The sequence below is a fragment of the Oncorhynchus gorbuscha genome, linkage group LG08 (genome assembly GCF_021184085.1).
Source record: "Oncorhynchus gorbuscha isolate QuinsamMale2020 ecotype Even-year linkage group LG08, OgorEven_v1.0, whole genome shotgun sequence".
Lineage (NCBI taxonomy): Eukaryota > Metazoa > Chordata > Actinopteri > Salmoniformes > Salmonidae > Oncorhynchus > Oncorhynchus gorbuscha.
This window is the reverse complement of record NC_060180.1, coordinates 55,496,839-55,518,479: the sequence shown is the minus strand read 5'-3', so window position 1 is coordinate 55,518,479 and position 21,641 is coordinate 55,496,839. Positions and strand designations below refer to the sequence as shown.

General features: G+C 48.1%; 1 protein-coding gene across 5 annotated transcripts in view; it reads right to left on the bottom strand.

Annotated features, from left to right (window-relative positions):
- rnf220a (ring finger protein 220a) overlaps window positions 1-21,641 on the bottom strand; it is a 213,802-nt gene that overhangs the window by 22,829 nt on the left and 169,332 nt on the right. Inside the window, exons 4-11 of one of the 5 annotated variants that reach the window (XM_046359924.1) lie at window positions 17,064-17,118; window positions 13,861-13,956; window positions 10,743-10,785; window positions 9,786-9,890; window positions 7,581-7,702; window positions 6,622-6,751; window positions 255-438; window positions 94-149 (exon numbers count right to left, since the gene is read on the bottom strand). In XM_046359924.1, the coding sequence (XP_046215880.1) occupies window positions 94-149; window positions 255-438; window positions 6,622-6,751; window positions 7,581-7,702; window positions 9,786-9,890; window positions 10,743-10,785; window positions 13,861-13,956; window positions 17,064-17,118 (791 nt within the window). Of the gene's footprint in view, window positions 1-93; window positions 150-254; window positions 439-6,621; window positions 6,752-7,580; window positions 7,703-9,785; window positions 9,891-10,742; window positions 10,786-10,944; window positions 11,174-13,860; window positions 13,957-17,063; window positions 17,119-21,641 lie in introns of those variants that run through there. The other 4 variants (XM_046359925.1, XM_046359926.1, XM_046359927.1 and 1 more) reach the window with 4 other exon arrangements.

Sequence of the window (21,641 nt, the reverse complement as noted above, 5' to 3'; positions counted from 1 at the left end):
TATGACCTTGAGATTAAATCAATACGGTCAAAAGATTTCAATATGGTAACCATAAAAACAGAAGATGACATCTTGTTCCAAGCCTCAACTCACCATCACTGGCCCATTTGGAGAACTCTGCCACTATTCTGTTGGACGGCATTCCACCACTGAAAGAGCAAACAAAACCCAAAGCCGTGAGAAGGAGCGCAACGCCACAGTCAGTAGAGTAAACCAGAGTGGACTTCAGTAGAGTGGTAGGAGTGAGAACCTACTTCAACACCGCCCCACGCAGTGCCTCCCGTTCTTTGGCTTCTCCTTGGTCCTCTCCGGAGCAGGGAATGATGTCTGCCTCTGTGTACTGGGCCTTGCCGTACTCCAGCGTGTCGTCTCCATCCACGTCCAGGTCGGCGTCGCTGTCGTGGCTCTCCTTCGTGCTACACATGGCAAAGCCTGTTCCTGAGGAGCGGGAGGGGGGCAGAGGGAGGGAGGGGAGAGCGGAGGGGGGCAAGGTCATTGCCTAGGCTCTGTCAGACCATGCAACAATCCTTAATATTGTGGAGGGAAATACAAATGCGTTTAAACACTGTATATACACTTCACAACCTCTGAAGCAGGCAGTTCTGTCATGTCAGACAGGATGACAGTGTAAAGCAGGGCTCCAAAAGTAGCAAGCACTTCTTCCAGACCCCGTCTCCCTATCGCTCTCTCTACACACGTAGACCAGCAGGGTAAGAAAGATCTGAGCTAGCTATTAAACCTGACTGATTGAAATAGACATGTTGAGATGCTGCAATCTCCCCCTCCCTCCCTGTAAAGTGTTGTTGGCTGTCAGCAGCAGGAGGTTTACTGGGTTGTGTCAGCTGTCTGTCAGCTGCCAGTGGCTGGTTATCTGGTTATGGGAGCGTGGCAGTCTGGGGGGGGGGGGGGGGGGGCTGACTGGCGGTAGATCTGACTGGCACCTCTATAAACCCTGTGATGAGCGGCCCACCAGACAAACTCCTGCCTGACTGGCGCTTTCAGCTCCACTTAGGACCTGCCTCTCCCCCTGCCTGTGCTGCCACGGAGACGCACACAGCGCTGGGGGCTGATTGAGTGGTCAGGGACCGAGTGTCTCACTCGTCTAGGACTGGACACTGACAGCTGACGTGTGAGGACAGGGGATGGTACATGGCTGTGGTGGGGTACAGACAGACTGGGCTCATGTGGAGACATAGATAGACCCATGGATATATGTCCTAAAATCAACCCAGCACAGAGACCCAGAAGGCAGGCAGCCTCCTCCCCTCCTTCTGTGAAGGATGGAGGAAGCGGCTGCTGGAAGAGAGGATAAAACTCTGTCCCTGCCCGCCACCAAGGCTAACCCTTTTTACAATGTGCCCATGCTTTTAGTGATCACATAAAAAGGGACCTTTTAAGTTTTATTTGGTCCCTGTGGCTGCTTGGAGCATATGCGAACAATGGCTGTGGTGCATAAATGTCTGTTCAGCTGCTGGTGGCAGAGGCAGTAGTACCAGACAGCTGAGGGGCCCAGCGGGCAGCATGGAAACCTATCCTATCCAGATAGACCACCACCATTCAGGGACTTTGAGATGATTGAAATACTATAGAGCAAGGGATGGGCTAATAATGTGTTTTTCAAGTCCAAGCCTTTGTCTCTCCTACAGCACAGTCAACCACCTGGACCTGGGGGATGCCTCAAAGGCCGCTGGGAAGGAGGGGAGGAAGGGAGGTATGGCGGCCGGGCCAGGCAGTAAGGTCATAAATTAGATAAACTGCAAATGATTCCCTGCATTTAATTTATCTACTGTGAATGAGTGGCGACACGTAGGAGAGGCTAAAATAAATAAATAGATTGTCCCTCCGTCCCGACCACTAATGGCGGCCGCTGGCCAGGCCCATTGGGGAGGAGAAAGTGGCAGAGGGTTGGAAGGAACCTGAAATCACTGTTAATCCAATCAATTGATCAGCGTATGGATCCTGCGGCTAGTTAGCGATGCATGGCTGGGATTGGGGACAGGAGATGGGAGGGACAGAGGCAGAGCAGCACAGCATTGATTTTTCAAAAGGCTGTGGTGTGGTGGCTCTCTGGCTGAGGAGAGAGAGGCTCTAGATGCTTTCACTGTTCCCGACCCACCCACTGACAAGGCCGGGGCCACTGTTGACCCTAAGAAGTGGACTTTCCACTGCTAAGTGTTACTAGGTAGGATTAGCCTTAAACCCATTGGGACATGAAGAAATATTTCTCTCAAATATACTTCCCCCAACTGGAACCGACAGGTGTGGGCTGCCTACAACTGCTGCATTCAATCCAATTCAATCTCAATTCACCACAGCGGTAAGTGTGGAAGAAGACTATAAAGACAAGTAGGGAAAACAAGATCCCCATCACACTGATAGTTGACTGATAGAAACTAAAACGAGGGGATGCTGTAAAAGCAAGTGGCATGTAGCCGAACCGTCCGGCTGAAATTGGATTGCCCAAAGTCCGACCCGGTTGATGTCCCATGAGCAGAGAGGAGAGGAGGACTACAGCAGTCTGACGTAACGGATAGTGTCCCAAATGCCACTCTATTCACCATTAAAGTGCACTACTCCTTACCAGAGCCCTATGGGCCATGGTGAAAAACTAAATAGGGAATAGGGTGCCATTTAGGACACAAAGATGCTGTTGGGCTGCCCAGCCTGGTCATGCTGCTCGGCTCAGTTCAGGCCCCATCTCTCCCTTTAACCAGTCTTGGCAGGCAATCTAATCTCCCCTGAAAAGGTCAGCGCCACTATAACTGCCTTTCAGTCACATTATGCACGCCGTTGCACGCGCTCCATCTCTCTCGCCGACCCCAGGGGATAGGCTACTCCCTTTTTGCCCCTCCTCCTGGCAGATCATCTAGGATCAATACTAGGGTTGCACATTTTGGGGAATATTCAGAGGTGGAAACTTTCCATGGGAATATATTGGAATTAACGGGAATACATGAGAGTTAACAGAAATATGTAAATGCGCTTTTATTAAATCATCTCCCAGCGTTGCATCGATTATATGCAACGCAGGACACGCTAGGTAAACTAGTAATGTCATCAACCATGTGTAGTTATAACTAGTGATTATGATTGATTGATTGTTTTTTATAAGATAAGTTTAATGCTAGCTAGCAAATTACCTTGGCTTACTGCATTCGCGTAACAGGCAGTCTCCTCGTGGAGTGCAACGAGAGGCAGGTGGTTATAGTGTTGGACTAGTTAACTGTAAGGTTGCAAGATTGGGTCCCCCGAGCTGACAAAGTGAGGTGAACCAGTTGCATACAAAGCTCGAGCAGGACATTCATCAGCAATCCTCTGACTACGTTCCTCCATTGAGTTAAAAAACACCTGATTCTTTATGCACTTGGCCAAAATGATTCTGCATCTTTGTTGCATTCTTCACATATGATTTGGCACAGTATTTGCAAATGTACACAGCTTTTCCTTCTACATTAGCTGCAGTGAAATGTCTACACACATTAGATAGTGCCTGTGGCATTTTGCTATAAAGATTATAAAAACATTTGTACAAAAATAAATACAATTCCATGTACAGATAAATAGTTAACAGGTTAGATTAAACAACTCCTTTATAATAAATGTTTTAAAATGAAACATGTATGGAAACAGGTGAATTAACACTCAGTTAGCAGGCTCAAGCAAGCTAAAACCCACGGTAGAAAAAACTAACCAGCAGAAATTGTTAACAAGTTAGAAATTATTTTAAACACACTTTGCTGTAAGCTACTCTTTTACGAGTTAACAAAAATAATATATGTCATATAAAATATATTCAACCCACCCAGTATCGTAATCAAAATTTATCATAAAGCATGTAGTCCTTGGCTCAGACAATGTAGTAGTGTGGGCTCAAAAGCATCTCATTAGTGTAAGATCTTGAGAATCAGCTGTACATGTGATGTAAGAATGCACTGTGCATGCAGAGGGTTGCAATTCAATTGAATTGGGGATAGTTTAACCAAAATATGCCACAAGACCTAGAATTGCCTTGTGTATCCCACAAAAAAGGTTCACTGTTATAAGCTAACTTTCTTGATGAATTTAAGCAAAATTCCCAGGCTTAACTTCCCATGGAAAATTCCCAGAAATATACTGGAAAGTTTCCAACCCTTTCCAGCCCTTAACACACACACACACAGGTGCACCTAAATGGCACCTGTCACTCGCATATCCTCCACACTCATTATCATAACCGATCTTGTGCATCTTATTGACATGAACATGTCAAATACATGTGTTCTTCCCTGTGTAACACAGACGTGACTGTGACACGGAACACCTATCTCCATATGTCACCACCATCTGGAGATGAGACAGATACAACGCTAAGGTTCTGAGCGAGTGGCGAGGGAGGGTCAAGGGACCAATCAACATGAGAGACAGTCTGACCAATAACAGCCGGTTGCCATGGTGCTTATAGCCCTTATCAGTCCTCCCCAGTCGGCTCTGGTCATATCCATCATCTCTCTCTGGCATTTACAGGACACGTCTGGAGAGATGATGGGACAGAGATGGCCGCCATCTTTGAAGCCTGTTTACAAAGCAGAGAGTGCCTTCTGTCCCCGCTGTCATCTTCAGTCAGCGGCCCCAAATCCTCTCTCCCAGGATCGGCTCACTTAGCCTTGGTCTTCACTATCAGGCTGCTGGGATCAGATCTGACCCTCTTCCTCAATACATCAGCCTTTAGTGGTTTTCTCTCAGGCCCTCATAAGTCATGTACACAGGAGGACCACGTGAGCGCTGGGCCCCACACGTCTCAAGCAGAAAGTGATCCTGTTCGATTTTCCTCCCTCTCTCTCCTGGTCCTCGACTTTTCTGTGGTGTTTAAACGGCTTCCCTTTGCCTTTCTTCCCTCCCCTCAAAGCGAGAGAGGTGGCGGTGGTGGTGCTGGTGGCTCACAGAGGATAGGCCTCTCTTATCCCATTGAAGCCCCTCATCTCTGTCTCTCCTCCCCGCATCAACCACCCCCCTGGGCCGGGTAGATGGTGGATTCTGCCTGGCTGGGCCCATTGAACCAAGGCTGACTGCAGCAAAGCTTTCAAGGCAAATCCACCTTCTGAGCTTCTAGGGGGGTGTGGGGGGTTGCTTTCAAGTGGTCTCCCCAGGCTGGCTAAGAGCAGCAGAAAGCACCTCTGGCTTTGACCAGCCCTTATCTGTGTCACATCACAGGACGCCGGGCTATCACAGCCGGCCAGAAGGGGTCTGCTGCTCATTAGATGAATGGACAGACAGACAGCCTCCTGCTCAGGAGGTTCAGTCGAGATATCAAATTGATCTGTAGGCTGTTGATGTCTGTCTAGTCAGGTTTGTAGCGAGAGAGAGGGGCCAAAAGGCACACGTCTTATTGGGCTTTGTAATGCAGTTTTACCACCTGGATCAAATTTGGGGACTTTGAGAGTTTTAAAGGGGCCCTTAGAGGAGACGAGGACTCTTCGCTTTCCTGTGATCTGTAGACACACCACGAGGACCTGTGGCCAATTCATTTTCATAGCTCTCTCTAGCAGTGAAGCAAAGGTCTGTCTGTTGGACATGAGATAATGAATGCTGACCTATGGCCAAATCATACACTTGTCCAATCAAGCGGACTACACTAGCTATTGATCATGGACCAATGGCCTTCTAAATATTCACAAATCATTTAGGTGAGCACACAGTGGCTAGGCTGGATCAATTCATTACAGCATCTAAATCACAGCCTGCGTTTCAAAGTCCCTGTATTGTACTGGGAAATTAAAAAGACATAACTTGCAGGTTATTGAGCATTCCAGTCAATATCCCACTGATGTCTCGTTGTCAATGATTACCGATTTGATATTCAATTCTAGCCCTCCCATAAGATAAGATACGTTTCGGGGGGTCGGAGGAGAGAGCAGCCTATAGTCCCTAGTGGGCAGCTTTAGGTCCAGGGCTATAATTGCATTGCTGGGCTGAGGGGAACCTGGGGGTCACTGGCCCATTTCCCTTCCACACACCACTCCTCACAGGTTCATACGGGTCAATTGCACAGCTAAATGTGTTTTCCTTTCCCTCCTAAAGGGCTGAGGCCAGGACCGGACTGGGCTGTCCCCCGTCTGGACCGGGGCTACATGGACACACACTGCAGCTGGAGAGACAGATATGACGTGCCCCAAATGGCACCCTATTCAGTGCACTACTTGTGTACAGAACCCATAGGGTGCACTATGTAGTAGTGCACTATGTAGGGAATAGGGTGTCATTTGGTAAACAGAGCCAAAGCTGTCCACCATGTCTGGCTGCAGCCCTGGGCATGTTAGCCTCTCTGCACCCAGCCATGTCCTTTTAAAAAGGCAATGATACACAGACTCAACCTGTTGTTATACTGAAGGAGAATTGTGACTAGCAGGGAATGTTGTTCAGAGTGGGTCCTGTTGCATGCTGGAAGGCATTTTGGTGTACTGGCTTTAGACTCTTATCGGTAGGATACTTTCAACTACCCTAAACACTTTGTTATTGCTCAAATGTTCTGTCATTTTAATGTTTTCTTAGAGTGAAAAATTTATTTGCCTCCCAATTGGCACCTATTCCCTTTATAGTGCACTACTTTTGATCGGGTCCATAGGGTTGTAGTGCATAGTGTACCTCTGAAGCCTCCTTCCAGCAGGGTGGTAGCTCTGACCCTCTTCTGGCCGCACCACTCGTACTCCTCGAAGCGTGTCCCGTTCTCTCCGTCCATGTCTGCAGAGTCATCCTCAGCAAACACACCCTCCCTCTGAGAGAACAAAGACACTGTCAACACTGACCCAGACACAGGGTAGGGCTTGGAGTGGAAAAAAAGAAATAGAAAATAAAAATAGAAAATGATCAGTAATCTTTGTATTCATTAAAATACAAATATTGAATAATATAGATTAATACAAAACTAGCTATGATGCACAATAGGTGTTAGTAAAACTACAACTAATGCATCTGTAAGATTTGGAAAGACCATCACCAAAGTAAGGGGGCAAGTGGAGCATCATGACCAACGTTACAGCCAAGTTTATGAGAGCATGATTACTATAAATACATCTATCCTATTCTGTGAGCGAAGGAGAAATGGCTACAATGCCAGTGAGCATGAATCTGTGTTGGTCAGGAGGCCTCACATCTATTCTATTTAGGAAGCAGAGATACTGAGGAGGAGGAAGATTTTCCTACAGGGTAGAGAGATGGGCTAACTATTCGACAGGAGAGAGAGCTGTTTTCCTAGACTAATGATTCTTTCTGTTGAACATCTAACTGGTACTACAAGTCATCGACATACAGCAAAGAGGAAAGCTCCTTTTTAAAGACTGGAGTAAGCTAGATTCAGGGCTTGGAGGAGAAGTAAAATAAGAGCTTGTCAGGCAACGAAGCCCTGGTGGCTACTGTTTCCATGTGTTCTGAGTCTATGTCATATCTATGTCATTTCCAAGTAGTGTGTACGCTCTGTCAGATCCAGGGGAAAGAGCAGAGTGGATAGACACCTAGACAGCATGGTGGTGACTAGTGACTAGAAAGATGGTGATTGGTTGACTAGAGGCCCGAGGCTGAGGGTACGGGTAGGGACGTGAGGCTACCTTGAACAGACATTGTTCCACATGCCTACTCATCTCCTCCTCGGTCCCTGCCAGCGGCGCGCTGCACAGTGGACATACCTGCCCATCCTCTGGCTTCCGGCGTTTCATCTTCCCAATCCGGGCTGAAACACAAAGAAGCAGAGAAAGAGGTGGTTAGAATCATGAAAAAATACACAGCAATCTGGGACTTGTTTTTGTATTTCTGTTTTAAGTGCCGTACTAAAATATCACATCGGTAGGTCCATTGACTTCAGCAGACAGCGATGTGGCTACAATGACATGATTGGTTGAAATGCAGAAAAAGAGTACGCAACGCAAAAAACACAATCAACCGAATGTTCTTGATTAGAATCTGATATAGCCTAATGAGTTATTTGATCAAATTAAACCCCCTGCCAGTGTGGATAACGGGCTCATAGCAGGCAATACAGCCCAGCGGAATGCCTCTGTCACAACCAGGCTCTCTTTCAATATGGCAACCGGCATTTGACATGGACGAAAAATACATTGTAAATTCATGGTAGTGGTAGTCTATTGGGGGTTTTCCATCTCCTTTGTCCTCCAGCTGTGTACTGTGCGTCTCTCCTCTGTCCTCCAGCTGTGTACTGTGTGTCTCTCCTCTGTCCTCCAGCTGGGTACTGTGTGTCTCTCCTCTGTCCTCCAGCTGGGTCCTGTGTGTCTCTCCTCTGTCCTCCAGCTGGGTCCTGTGTGTCTCTCCTATGTCCTCCAGCTGGGTCCTGTGTGTCTCTCCTCTGTCCTCCAGCTGGGTCCTGTGTGTCTCTCCTCTGTCCTCCAGCTGGGTCCTGTGTGTCTCTCCTCTGTCCTCCAGCTGGGTCCTGTGTGTCTCTCCTCTGTCCTCCAGCTGGGTCCTGTGTGTCTCTCCTCTGTCCTCCAGCTGGGTACTGTGTGTCTCTCCTCTGTCCTCCAGCTGTGTACTGTGTGTCTCTCCTCTGTCCTCCAGCTGTGTACTGTGTGTCTCTCCTCTGTCCTCCAGCTATGTACTGTGTGTCTCTCATCTGTCCTCCAGCTGGGTACTGTGTGTCTCTCCTCTGTCCTCCAGCTGTGTACTGTGTGTCTCTCCTCTGCTTGGCAGAAGAGCAGCAGTGAACGCTATTGGCATTCACAACATGTCAGAGAAGTTTGCTGTCTCGCTGGCAATAATGCGGGTCAGCGGAGTGGTGAGGAATCGATGCGCCCCAGGTCTCTTAGAAGATGCCAGTGTCTGGTACCGGAAGATCAGGAATTACAACAGCGAGTGGAGATGCCGCTGTGACAATCCTCCTCAGCGCCACAACTAGTCTAACGTCAGGACCATATTCATAACGTGTCTCAGTTTTGCCTTTCAGACAAAAAATGAATAAGATTACATGGTCAGGGGGAACCTGATCCTAGAGCAGCACTCTTACTCCGAGATGCCCAGGAGACTACAGTCTAATGTTCTAACACTGTGCCGTGATGACAAAAACAGAGGGCAATCTATTCTCTTCAACCAGTGTTTGAGGAGAAGCTAAACATTGAGCAGGTTCTTCCTCTTTTTTCACAGGATATGGTAATTTACTCTCCTCATAGAAACTAACATTGTTTTAGGAACTTGGTTCCCCCTCTCCATAAGACGGGTAAGGATGGTCTACTGTAGGTCTAGGTCACGTGACTCAACAATCTTTCTACAGCACTAGTCGACAACTCCCCCCACTGCATAATTTGAAATTTAACACAGCAGAACAGTGGCCAATGCGGCGTAAGTCTTTGTCGCTTTTTCTAAACTGCAAATGGCGTCCGGGGACATTAATTTTTAGGTGGCTGTGATTGCGAAAGGGGCCAAGGGGGACCCGAGGAGGGACGGCGAGAGGAGGAAGGACAACACGCCATAACTTTGGGGAGATTGGGACAGCTACTAATAATCTCTCTCCCAGGCCAGGGAACGGGTGATGGTAATCGAGTAGGGCTTCATTAAACGCAGACAGAAAGGGACGATTAATTAGGCCCCCATCCCCCCTTCCCCTCAGAATCATTCAGGTTCCACATGAGAGGTAATAGACATTAATGGAGGCTTGAGTTTAAACAAAGTCGGCACAGCTTATTTTCATAGCAGCACTGTGGCTGCTGCCGAGGCTGGTGCAAATGCCAATGGAGGCAGAGAGGGAGCCTGGGGCTGCTGGCTGACAGAGGGGGTGTTGGGGAGAGGACGTGGGGGCAGGCTCTTACCGTGGCCAATGCAGCAGGGGGCAAGGGGGGCTCCATTGTGCAGTCCAAGGGGAGCATTTTTGACACTTTCCTTGGCGTAGCGCCTGCACCAGCAGAGGTCATCGACTGTCAACATATCAAGAAGGTCAAGGGTTAATAGATCCTCTGCTCGTGTAGGCGCTAGGTCAAGGGAACAGCAGGGACGGAGACACACAACGGCAGCCAGGACTCCCAACCCCCCCACCAGCCAGCCCTGAAATCACACTCAGTTGGGCAACAAGGGGCAGGCCTGGCTCTGTAGCTGTAATGTAGGCTAAAGCCTGGAGCTGGTCCACAGTGTGAAGGGCTGTCAGCAAGGCCACACAGGGCTTTGTTCAACACAGGCCTCTGGCTATACTTAACCATAATGTGTTATATAGATGGCGGAGCCAAAGTTATGGCTACACAGGGTAGAAATGCATGGTCAAACCAAACACAGCCTGGTCAAGGGTCCACGGACTGACTCTGTCAGCCGGTCCATCCAGACCTACACTAAATAACTCTGTAGATGCACATTCGCCTCCCCAGTTGCTTGCTGCTTCAACTTTGATTGACAATTCCACCAACTGTAGTGCGGATGATATTTGGTTGAGCAATCTGGTTTTTTTCAGTAGTGTAATGTATTTTTTTTTTAAATAAAGAAAAATGACAATCATAGGCTACTCAATAAATATGAACAGAATATTATTTGATGAGGAAATGTTTGGTTTTAGGAAATAGCCTTAATAATTTCGCAAACCATTTGCACCATTTTCAATCATGTCATTGCATACACGTTGGCTGTGAGACGTTGCAGATTAAGATATACCTGGCTTAATCAATATTTACGAATTCTACAGGATGTTGTACCAGAAATGTACTTTTAAAAAATACAAATGTGTAAGATGTTTATGAAGAATAATTAGGAACTTTACAAAGACAAATTAAATGTATACATACCATTCAACCGCGTTTGCCTGTTTGCTCGCACTCTTAAAAACGTCTAAAATTAGGAAGAAAGGAAACACACAAAATATACATTAGATATGGACCTTTCAATTTATATTGTTTATAGATACATTAGTAGCAGTTCATGGCTGGATTGATTTGGATTCTACAGAGTGCCCTGCAAGTTTAAGCTTGATAGTAAACAAAAACGTACTTCTTTTATGGGCTGTATCGTCTCTTCCATAACAGGGTCGCAAGTTTTTGTTCAAAGCCTTTTCAAGCCGACAAACTCACTTTTACACGTCTATCATTTAAGCCTCCCGGTAGTACACCGCACCATGAATACACTTTTGTATCAATAATTTTATAAGGATGCCAAAGGATTGAATGTGGCGCCTACAAAGCAGCTTTGTATATCACCGTCGCCATGTTGGCTTGACGCGTGTCATGTGACTAAACATAGGAGTGAAAGTTCAGAGGACGCCCGATGTTGTTCCACCATTGGCCACTAGGGAGCAGCAATACGTAATACAGTGACATCAATGGAAGTTCATTTGTTTTGAGATTTTAAGATTGATTCAAGTTTGTCTCAAGCAACTTGTAGGGTAAACTAGTTCCATGCATCATATCTAAACGTAGTTTTTTTGCAGACAATACTAATAGTTCAAACTTTTAATTTCATTTAATGAAAATGAGTGTTTAATCATTTTTTCATCATATGAAAGTGACATAGGATATAGGCTAGGAATTCTCCCCATCTAAACCTGTTTGAAACTGACAGGCATGATCAGTGATTGTGAATACCACTACGCTACGGGTTAAATGGGACCACCTATCTTTCTTCTCCCCTCTCTTTCAGAGTGGGTAGGCTATGTGCTGACACCAGCAGGGCCAGTCAGGGCAATGGATGGATGCCCACTTACTGACAATGGCACAGAGTGGGCACAAGTTCAAACTCCTAGAGAGTGGATCATCCATCATATTGCAGAGAGGCCTCTTACACTGACACTTGCGCTGTGCTCATATACAACCTGCCCATGATATGCATTGCGTAGGTTCATGCTCTACAACATCCGCAGAGTACGACCCTGCCTCACACAGGAAGCGGCGCAGGTCCTAATCCAGGCACTTGTCATCTCCCGTCTGGATTACTGCAACTCGCTGTTGGCTGGGCTCCCTGCCTGTGCCATTAAACCCCTTCAACTCATCCAGAACGCCGCAGCCCGTCTGGTGTTCAACCTTCCCAAGTTCTCTCACGTCACCCCGCTCCTCCGTTCTCTCCACTGGCTTCCAGTTGAAGCTCGCATCCGCTACAAGACCATGGTGCTTGCCTACGGAGCTGTGAGGGGAACGGCACCTCAGTACCTCCAGGCTCTGATCAGGCCCTACACCCAAACAAGGGCACTGCGTTCATCCACCTCTGGCCTGCTCGCCTCCCTACCACTGAGGAAGTACAGCTCCCGCTCAGCCCAGTCAAAACTGTTCGCTGCCCTGGCCCCCCAATGGTGGAACAAACTCCCTCACGACGCCAGGACAGCGGAGTCAATCACCACCTTCCGGAGACACCTGAAACCCCACCTCTTTAAGGAATACCTAGGATAGGTTAAGTAATCCCTCTCACCCCACCCCCCCTAAGTTTTAGATGCACTATTGTAAGTGACTGTCCCACTGGATGTCATAAGGTGATTGCACCAATTTGTAAGTCGCTCTGGATAAGAGCGTCTGCTAAATGACTTAAATGTAAATGTAAATGATCCACTATGCAGCGTCCCAAAGTATACCCTATTCCATACTTAGTGCATTACTTTTGACCAGGACTCATGGGACTCTGGTCAAATATAGCACACTATACAGGGAATAGTAATATCTAAATGTCTTACACAACCACATGATAGCTCATGTTACAACAACAACAAAAAAATCTAACATTTAAAGGGGGAAAAGCATCTGTTTAATCGTTTGCATTAAATGGTTTCAGCAGCAGCTTTACTAATGAAAATATATACTTTCACCACAGCCCCTTTAATAGGCGTGTCAATGTATGGATACGATGTCTTACACTTCATAGCTCTTACTTTATGGTCGAAGGGAAAAAGCCACTTAACCCAAAATAATAAATCACTGCCGTATGAGTTTCAAATACCAAACTTTGAGATGTAAAAAAAATAAAGCTCCATCATAACCTTATAACTTAGGTTAAAACACTGTGCTGTATGAAGCAGTTTAATCCTAACTAATCTATGCCAGCGTCCCATACAGCACCCCATTCCCTATATAGTGCACTACATTTCACCAGGGCCCATAGGGGTCTGATCAAAAGTAGTGCACTGTGTGTGGAGTATGGTGTTGTTTGGGACGCAAGCCTATCTGTAGTGGTGAGGCCTCCAGCAGAATGAGGTGGGAGACATGTCAAGGACGCTGTAGACCAGAAGAGATACCATCCAGGCTTAGGGAGCATAAGAGCATAGCTTGAGGTAAATTGTGGGTGATTACCTATCTGAACAGGGAAACACATTACAGCCTCGGCAAATCTTTGCCAGAGATAGTGGGAGGCTTGAGGTGCTGCATTCCAAATGACACCTTATTCCCTATACAGTGCACTACCTATGGGCTCCGTCAAAAGTAGTGCACTATAAAGGGAATTTGGTGCCATTTGGGACATAACCAGGCAGGATAGAAAGAGGTAGGCAGCTGGGCTGATGCCTGATCCACTCCATGATAAGATGTGAGAGCCAGATGATTGGCTGAGTCAATGCTGTGTGTTCAACACTAAAACAACAAATTACCACCTCAACAGCATCTCAACCATCGCCGCATGAGTTTGCCTGATGTGAATCAGTTTAACCTCCCAAACAGAGAGTAGCAGGGTACTTTTTGTATGTTGTCCATCCATTGATGCTCTTTCCTTTGACTTTTTATTTTCCCAGAAGTACATTTCATAGTGGCTTTAATCCATATTTCTTGTCATATGACAGGATATGAAAATGGCATTATGATGCCTAATATGTGGGCCAAGAGCAACATCCTGGCTTTACGTCCCAGTTAGCACCCTATTCCCTACATAGTGTACCACTGCCATTTGGAATGCATCCCGATTCTCCAGGCAGGGCGCGCGAGCATGGCAGCTCACCTGGTATCTGTCGGAGTGGTGGGCATCTTCAGAAGAGAGAGGGGAGACCACCGGTGACTCTCCCTCGCGTTTGATGTGCACCGACAACAGCATAGACTGGGGAGAAAGAGCAGGACAGTTGTGAGAGGAAGAGAAGAGGGGGAATGCTGCAGTGGAAGAGAGGAGGAGGACACAAGCCAACATTACAGGACACCTTGGTCATCTATAAACCTCTTCTGACAGCCTCCAAAGAGCCTCCGACATTACAGGCATGCCCCACTGACAAACTTAATTGAGTTTATTTCACAAATGAACTAGAGAAAAGGGGGAAAGAAGGGGGGAAGAAAGGGGGAAGGGGAAATAGTGCTTACTTTACAGGGAAGAGTTGACAGAGATCCAGCTCTTTACAAGGCTGCTATGAAATATTTGTATTTACAAAGTGTTCCTATTAATCAAGGAGAGAGGAGAGAGCAGGGGCATAAGTGGCCGACAAGTATAATCTAATATTAATATGTGAGAAATGGCAGACCCCTAGTGCTGGGACAGTAAATGAAGCATTATGCATGTCTTTTTATGCTTCTGGGCGGCAAGGTCACGGAACTGCTGTTTATTTGTGTGGCTTTTATTCATTGATGTAACTGGAATTGTTACCTACTACACAGCATTATGACGCTGCATTTTTGAATGCCTGTGTGTCAATTAGCACAAGCTTCTGATAACTACCACTTGTTATTCTACTTGAGTGTAATAGTTAGTAATGTGTTGACTAATTAACAGATTGACGCCAGCGTTAGATACGGGAGGTGCCATATTAGATAACGTGCTCATCTCCCCTCATCTTGCCTTGCCGTACCGTTGCCCCCTGACCCCGAGGATTAAGAGGCACAGGGCTGACACGGAGTCGCTATGGCGATGGCGTGGTTGAGAGGGGGCGGGTGGCCGTTGTGGCAGCTGTGAAGTGGGAGAGGTTAATCCGCTTTACAACCGGTAGGAAGGTCTGGAAGGCAGACTGGGCACAGGAAGCAGCAGCCCCTGTGATCTCTAAGCAGCTTCTTCATTTTTCACACGGTGTGTCGGAATACTAAGCACCTACTGGGGAATGCTCAGTCACGCCTCGCTCAGAGGGCCTGCTCTGTTCCCTCACCCCGGTCCCTGTTCAATCCCTGTTCCCTTACTCCCATTTCCCCACTAAACACAGTTCCCCACTAACAACAATTACTCCTGTTCCCCAACACTGTCTGTCTGACTCTCCCCTAGCCCCTGTCTGTCTGACTCTCCCCTAGCCCCTGTCTGTCTGACTCTCCCCTAGCCGCTGTCTGTCTGACTCTCCCCTAGCCCCTGTCTGTCTGACTCTCCCCTAGCCCCTGTCTGTCTGACTGTTCCCAGACCCTGTCTGTCTGACTCTCCCCTGGCCCATGTCTGTCTGTCTGACTGTTCCCAGACCCTGTCTGTCTGACTCTCCCCTAGCCCCTGTCTGTCTGACTCTCCCCTATCCCCTGTCTGTCTGACTCTCCCCTGGCCCCTGTATGTCTGACTCTCCCCTGGCCGCTGTCTGTCTGACTCTCCCCTAGCCCCTGTCTGTCTGACTCTTCCCTAGCCCCTGTCTGTCTGACCCTCCCCTAGCCCCTGTCTGTCTGACTCTCCCCTAGCCCCTGTTTGTCTGACTGTTCCCAGACCCTGTCTGTCTGACTCTCCCCTGGCCCCTGTCTGTCTGACTGCTCCCAGACCCTGTCTGTCTGACTCTCCCCTAGCCCCTGTCTGTCTGACTGTTCCCAGACCCTGTCTGTCTGACTCTCCCCTAGCCCCTGTCTGTCTGACTCTCCCCTAGCCCCTGTCTGTCTGACTCTCCCCTAGCCCCTGTCTGTCTGACTCTCCCCTAGCCCCTGTCTGTCTGACTCTCCCCTAGCCCCTGTCTGTCTGACTTTCCCCTAGCCCCTGTCTGTCTGACTCTCCCCTAGCCCCTGTCTGTCTGACTCTCCCCTAGCCCCTGTCTGTCTGACTCTCCCCTAGCCCCTGTCTGTCTGACTCTCCCCTAGCCCCTGTCTGTCTGTCTGACTCTCCCCTAGCCCCCTGTCTGTCTGACTCTCCCCTAGCCCCTGTCTGTCTGACTCTGAACCAGGCACCATCAGAAGGTAATAGTGAGGCAGGGTTAGCCTCTGAGCTTGTATTGATAAAAACCTGTCTCCAATCTCCATTAAATATCTTTATCAAGTTCATCCATTTCATCTCAACCCAGTAAATGTCCTCTGAAATGGCAGTTGAATGAAGAGTAGTGGAAACACTGTTGAGCACAATAAAGCGTGTCTTTGAAGATGTTAAAGATATTAAAGGTCCCCTTTTACCAGACAGGTACAGTGATCATTAAGAGACAGACATCCTTCATAGCATCTTTACCCTCCGCAGGGACACATACCATCAGAAAATCTTACCTTTATTGCAGAGGGACGATCACGCTCTCCCCCAGTGCCAACTGCGGCTGGCTCCAGCCTACACTTTAAAAAACTCTCACATCTCTTTCTCTCTTTCTGTCACTCTCTCCCTTTCTCTCTCTGTCACTGACTCTCCCTCTCTCCTCTTTCTCCCTCTCTATCTCCCTTCACTCAGCACATTCAGTGAGGGGCCTGAAGAACAGTGTCAGAGATAAATGTGGCAACATTAGGAGACCATGAATGAAACCTCTTCTTAACATAAGAGAGACATACCCTGTCCCCGTGGACTACAGGAATGCAATGTGGTTTGGAGTGTGTCTCCAAGTGAACACTCTGAAACACTGCGTCTACTGAGAAGATAGACCCAGCTAGAGTCCCTTTTTAAGTCCTTAGTCTTACAGAGTCCTTTGGGTTCTTATTGGGTGTTCACAGAAATTGCTCTGTCCAGGGTCTATTGGATCTGCTTTTTAATGAGGACTCAGACAGCCATAGGAAGTGCATCTATGGCAGTTTCCCTCTCCACTGCCTGCTGGAGCACGGACACTCTGCTGATACAGTAGTAGCTAGCTTAACAGCCTTCCTTCCGGAGGATCCTGCTATACGTCTCCTTAAGACACTGCCTTGTCGAGCTCCGCTGGGAGCCTCCCAGGGATCCAGACCTGAAGTACAGTAGCCTAATAAGGCTCAGGTAGTTCAGAAGAAGATCGTTCTGGTCAGGGAGCTGGTCAGTGGACCGACCATGGTCTTATTGGGGCTGTGGAGTCTGAGAGAGATTCTGCTGGTAAATCCTCTTACCTTAGGAGTTCCTGGAACCACACTGCCCTCCTTGTGTCCGTGTGACGGGTTCTTACTGTAGGAGGAAAGAGAGAGACCCATTTAGACAGGTTATTGGATATGTATTTTTGCAGTACGGGTGGGTTTGGGTGTTTCCATTCAAATGGGAGGTGCACTTGGAGACAGATATGTTTTTGATTGAGGTCACATGTCTTTCTAGGATGTTCTTATGCCTCCCTCTCTGTATGTCTGCGTCTGTCCTAATATAAGTGATATTCTTCTCAGTATCCCCTCAGGTGACACCTCGGTCCTCTGTCTCTGTGCAGACGACACCCCTCTTTCAACACTCAATTCTGCTTAAAGTCACACAGGCAGAGAGACAGCACTGTTTCTCCCCTCACTCACTCAGACAAAACGCAATACCCAGGGGACAGCTCAAATGGTCAGTCAGTCATCGAGAAACACAAATCACACTTTTAATCGTCTGCAAGATTCAAACCCGCCTATCCTCCCCTTTCTCCCCCAGTGCCACTCAATCTGCCCACCCTTGGGCCATGCTGTGTTTGAAACAATTACAGCTCAAAGTACGACTGCTAAGCAGATTTGGGATATAATTTTTTTTATTGAAGTAATCATTCTCTTGGATGCTCCAATCCACTCTTAACCCCCTCTCCTCTCCTCTCCTCCTCCTTTCCTAACCGCCGTCGCAGAGCCAGTGGCAGGAGCAGGAAATAAATGATTTTGCTGTTATTTGATTTGTCAGTGAAACGCCCCAGGCACTTAGGACTTTGAAATATGTTGAGGACAATGCGCTGGCTTGTAAACATTGTATTAAAGAGGCATAGGAGAGAGAGATGGAGAGAAAGGGGGAGGTAGAGAGAGGGGGGGGGGCTGCTTCTACCCAGAGTCTGACCAGCGGGGTCTACATCAAATCACAGCCTCACGACATTGCGGATTGAAGATGACTGATTACAAGGCCGGAAATACTAAACGGGCCGGCTAAGGCATCCGTCGACAATGGGGAGAGACATATCAAATCAGACCTCTCCCTGAGACATGAATATTCATCATCCCCTCTCCTCCTCCCTGAGACATGAATATTCATCATCCCTCTCCTCCTCCCTGAGACATGAATATTCACCATTCCCTCTCCTCCTCCCTGAGACATGAATATTCATCATCCCTCTCCTCCTCCCTGAGACATGAATATTCATCATTCCCTCTCCTCCTCCCTGAGACATGAATATTCATCATTCCCTCTCCTCCTCCCTGAGACATGAATATTCATCATTCCCTCTCCTCCTCCCTGAGACATGAATATTCATCATTCCCTCTCCTCCTCCCTGAGACATGAATATTCATCATTCCCTCTCCTCCTCCCTGAGACGTGAATATTCCTCATTCCCTCTCCTCCTCCCTGAGACATGAATATTCATCATTCCCTCTCCTCCTCCCTGAGACATGAATATTCACCATTCCCTCTCCTCCTCCCTGAGACATGAATATTCATCATTCCCTCTCCTCCTCCCTGAGACATGAATATTCATCATTCCCCCTCCGTCTCCCTGTGCATGAATATTCATCATTCCCCCTCCTCCTCCCTGAGACATGAATATTCATCATTCCCCCTTCTCCTCCCTGAGACATGAATATTCATCATTCCCCCTCCGTCTCCCTGTGCATGAATATTCATCATTCCCCTCCTCCTCCCTGAAACATGAATATTCATAATTCCCCCTCCTCCTCCCTGAGATATGAATATTCATCATTCCCCCTCCTCCCTGAGACATGAATATTCATCATTCCCTCTGATCCTCCCTGAGACATGAATATTCATCATTCCCTCTGATCCTCCCTGAGACATGAATATTTATCATTCCCTCTGATCCTCCCTGAGACATGAATATTCATCATTCCCTCTGATCCTCCCTGAGACATGAATATTCATCATTCCCCCTCCTCCTCCCTGAGACATGAATATTCATCATTCCCCCTCCGTCTCCCTGAGACATGAATATTCATCATTCCCCCTCCGTCTCCCTGTGCATGAATATTCATCATTCCCCCTCCTCCTCCCTGAGACATGAATATTCATCATTCCCTCTGATCCTCCCTGAGACATGAATATTCATCATTCCCCCTCCTCCTCCCTGAGACATGAATATTCATCATCCCCCTCCGTCTCCCTGTGCATGAATATTCATCATTCCCTCTCCTCCTCCTTGAGACATGAATATTCATCATTCCCTCTGATCCTCCCTGAGACATGAATATTCATCATTCCCTCTGATCCTCCCTGAGACATGAATATTCATCATTCCCTCTGATCCTCCCTGAGACATGAATATTCATCATTCCCTCTGATCCTCCCTGAGACATGAATATTCATCATTCCCCCTCCTCCTCCCTGAGACATGAATATTCATAATTCCCCCTCCGTCTCCCTGAGACATGAATATTCATCATTCCCCCTCCGTCTCCCTGTGCATGAATATTCATCATTCCCTCTCCTCCTTCTTGAGACATGAATATTCATCATTCCCTCTGATCCTCCCTGAGACATGAATATTCATCATTCCCCCTCCTCCTCCCTGAGACATGAATATTCATCATTCCCCCTCCGTCTCCTGTGCATGAATAGGTTGGCTGGGGCTCTCCTCTTGGCATTCATTTTATTTTATTTTGTGTTCATTTTTTCCCTGTTTTCTTCTGTTTTGTTACTTTCCCTGTCTAGCTTCTCTTCCTCTTTCTCCCTCTTGCTCTCCATTTCAGTCTTTCTTTATTTCGCTCCTCCTCCCTATCTTCTCCTTTCACTGCGACAAGGATACATTTTTATGATGCGCCAGGTCGAAGTGACAAAAAATGTCACCCATGTCATGTTCGCTTTGTGTCCCATGCACAGCCCCAGATTCAGAGCGGCTTTGGCAAGGCGCTGAAATTGAATTTGCCCAGGTCCTAATCTGACAACGTGATTTGTCAGGCGAGCGTGTCCCCGGAGTGGACGGCTGGAGAGGGGAGGAGGGGTGTGGGGGTGGGGGGGGGTGCGGCCTCATACAGGAGGTTACAGATGAGGTGTTGCAGGAAGGAATCAGGAAACTAAGGAGACCAACTAAGGTAAACAGGAAGTAGAGATGAGTTGATTTACAATCAAATCTCAGAAAGAAGAAATACTTATCTTCCTGATAAAAATCCTAACGTGGCCATTGGTTGAGGTTCCGGTCAGTTAGGCAACCAGAGATGGGTGTAATGAATGGCAAGTGAGGGCGGGTTCAACCACTCGTCCTGCCTCCCTTATCAGGTAATAAGCCTTGTCCCCTCCCCTAGCCCCTCTGTGGAGGCACTCATGATTGATCTGCCAACACAAATCAGGGATGGACCTTGAAAGGGGATAAATCGCCACACGGGCTCTATGCTGTTTGTGAGATAATAAACGCACTCACCGCCATCATAAATCCACCAGCCAGGCAGGCAGGCAGTGAAACAGGCAGGTAGGGAGTGAGGCAGCATTGTTTGGGCTGTGTCTCTATCTGTTTCTGTGCTGGCTGTGTCACACTCATCCCTCCACTCTGGTCCGACAGACAGGACAGGAGGGCCTGCTGCTTTCAGAGCACTGTAACTAATGTACTGCACCATCAATCTGGAAGAGAGACCCCGGCCACACTGGTCATGCAGAGAGACCCCGGCCACACTGGTCATGCAGAGGGACCCCGGCCACACTGGTCATGCAGAGAGACCCCGGCCACACTGGTCATGCAGAGAGACCCCGGCCACACTGGTCATGCAGAGAGACCCCGGCCACACTGGTCATGCAGAGAGACCCCGGCCACACTGGTCATGCAGAGAGACCCGGCCACACTGGTCATGCAGAGAGACCCCGGCCACACTGGTCATGCAGAGAGACCCCGGCCACACTGGTCATGCAGAGAGACCCCGGCCACACTGGTCATGCAGAGAGACCCCGGCCACACTGGTCATGCAGAGAGACCCCGGCCACACTGGTCATGCAGAGAGACCCCGGCCACACTGGTCATGCAGAGAGACCCCGGCCACACTGGTCATGCAGAGAGACCCCGGCCACACTGGTCATGCAGAGAGACCCCGGCCACACTGGTCATGCAGAGAGACCCCGGCCACACTGGTCATGCAGAGAGACCCAACGGGGGATGCGGAGACGGAGTGGGAGTATGGCTCTTACTAACACAGGTCAAAGTTTTTAGTGGCTGAGGGTTGAGGGGATGTCCACCATGTCTGATTCCTCTAAAGACTAGACCTAGTAGGAGCCTACACAAGCATTGTGGAAAAGTTGTATTTGTGGGTATCGTACACTCGGAAGGACTCGGAAGAAAGAGTACTGACAAAAAGAATAAACAGTGGTTACATACTCAGGCACCGTGTAATGCAGGGTACAGTATCTATTTCCTGAATGTCGAGTGTTTCTGTTTTGACATTTATTACCTTAAAAGTCCATAGAAACAATAACAAAAGCTGACTTGTTGTTGGTGGCTGGGACCAGATAGGGAGCGACAACAAGGAGATTCTACACCGGGGTGCTGTTGTCAGTGACAGTGAGGTGACAGGAAGGAGAGAGAGAGAGGGAGG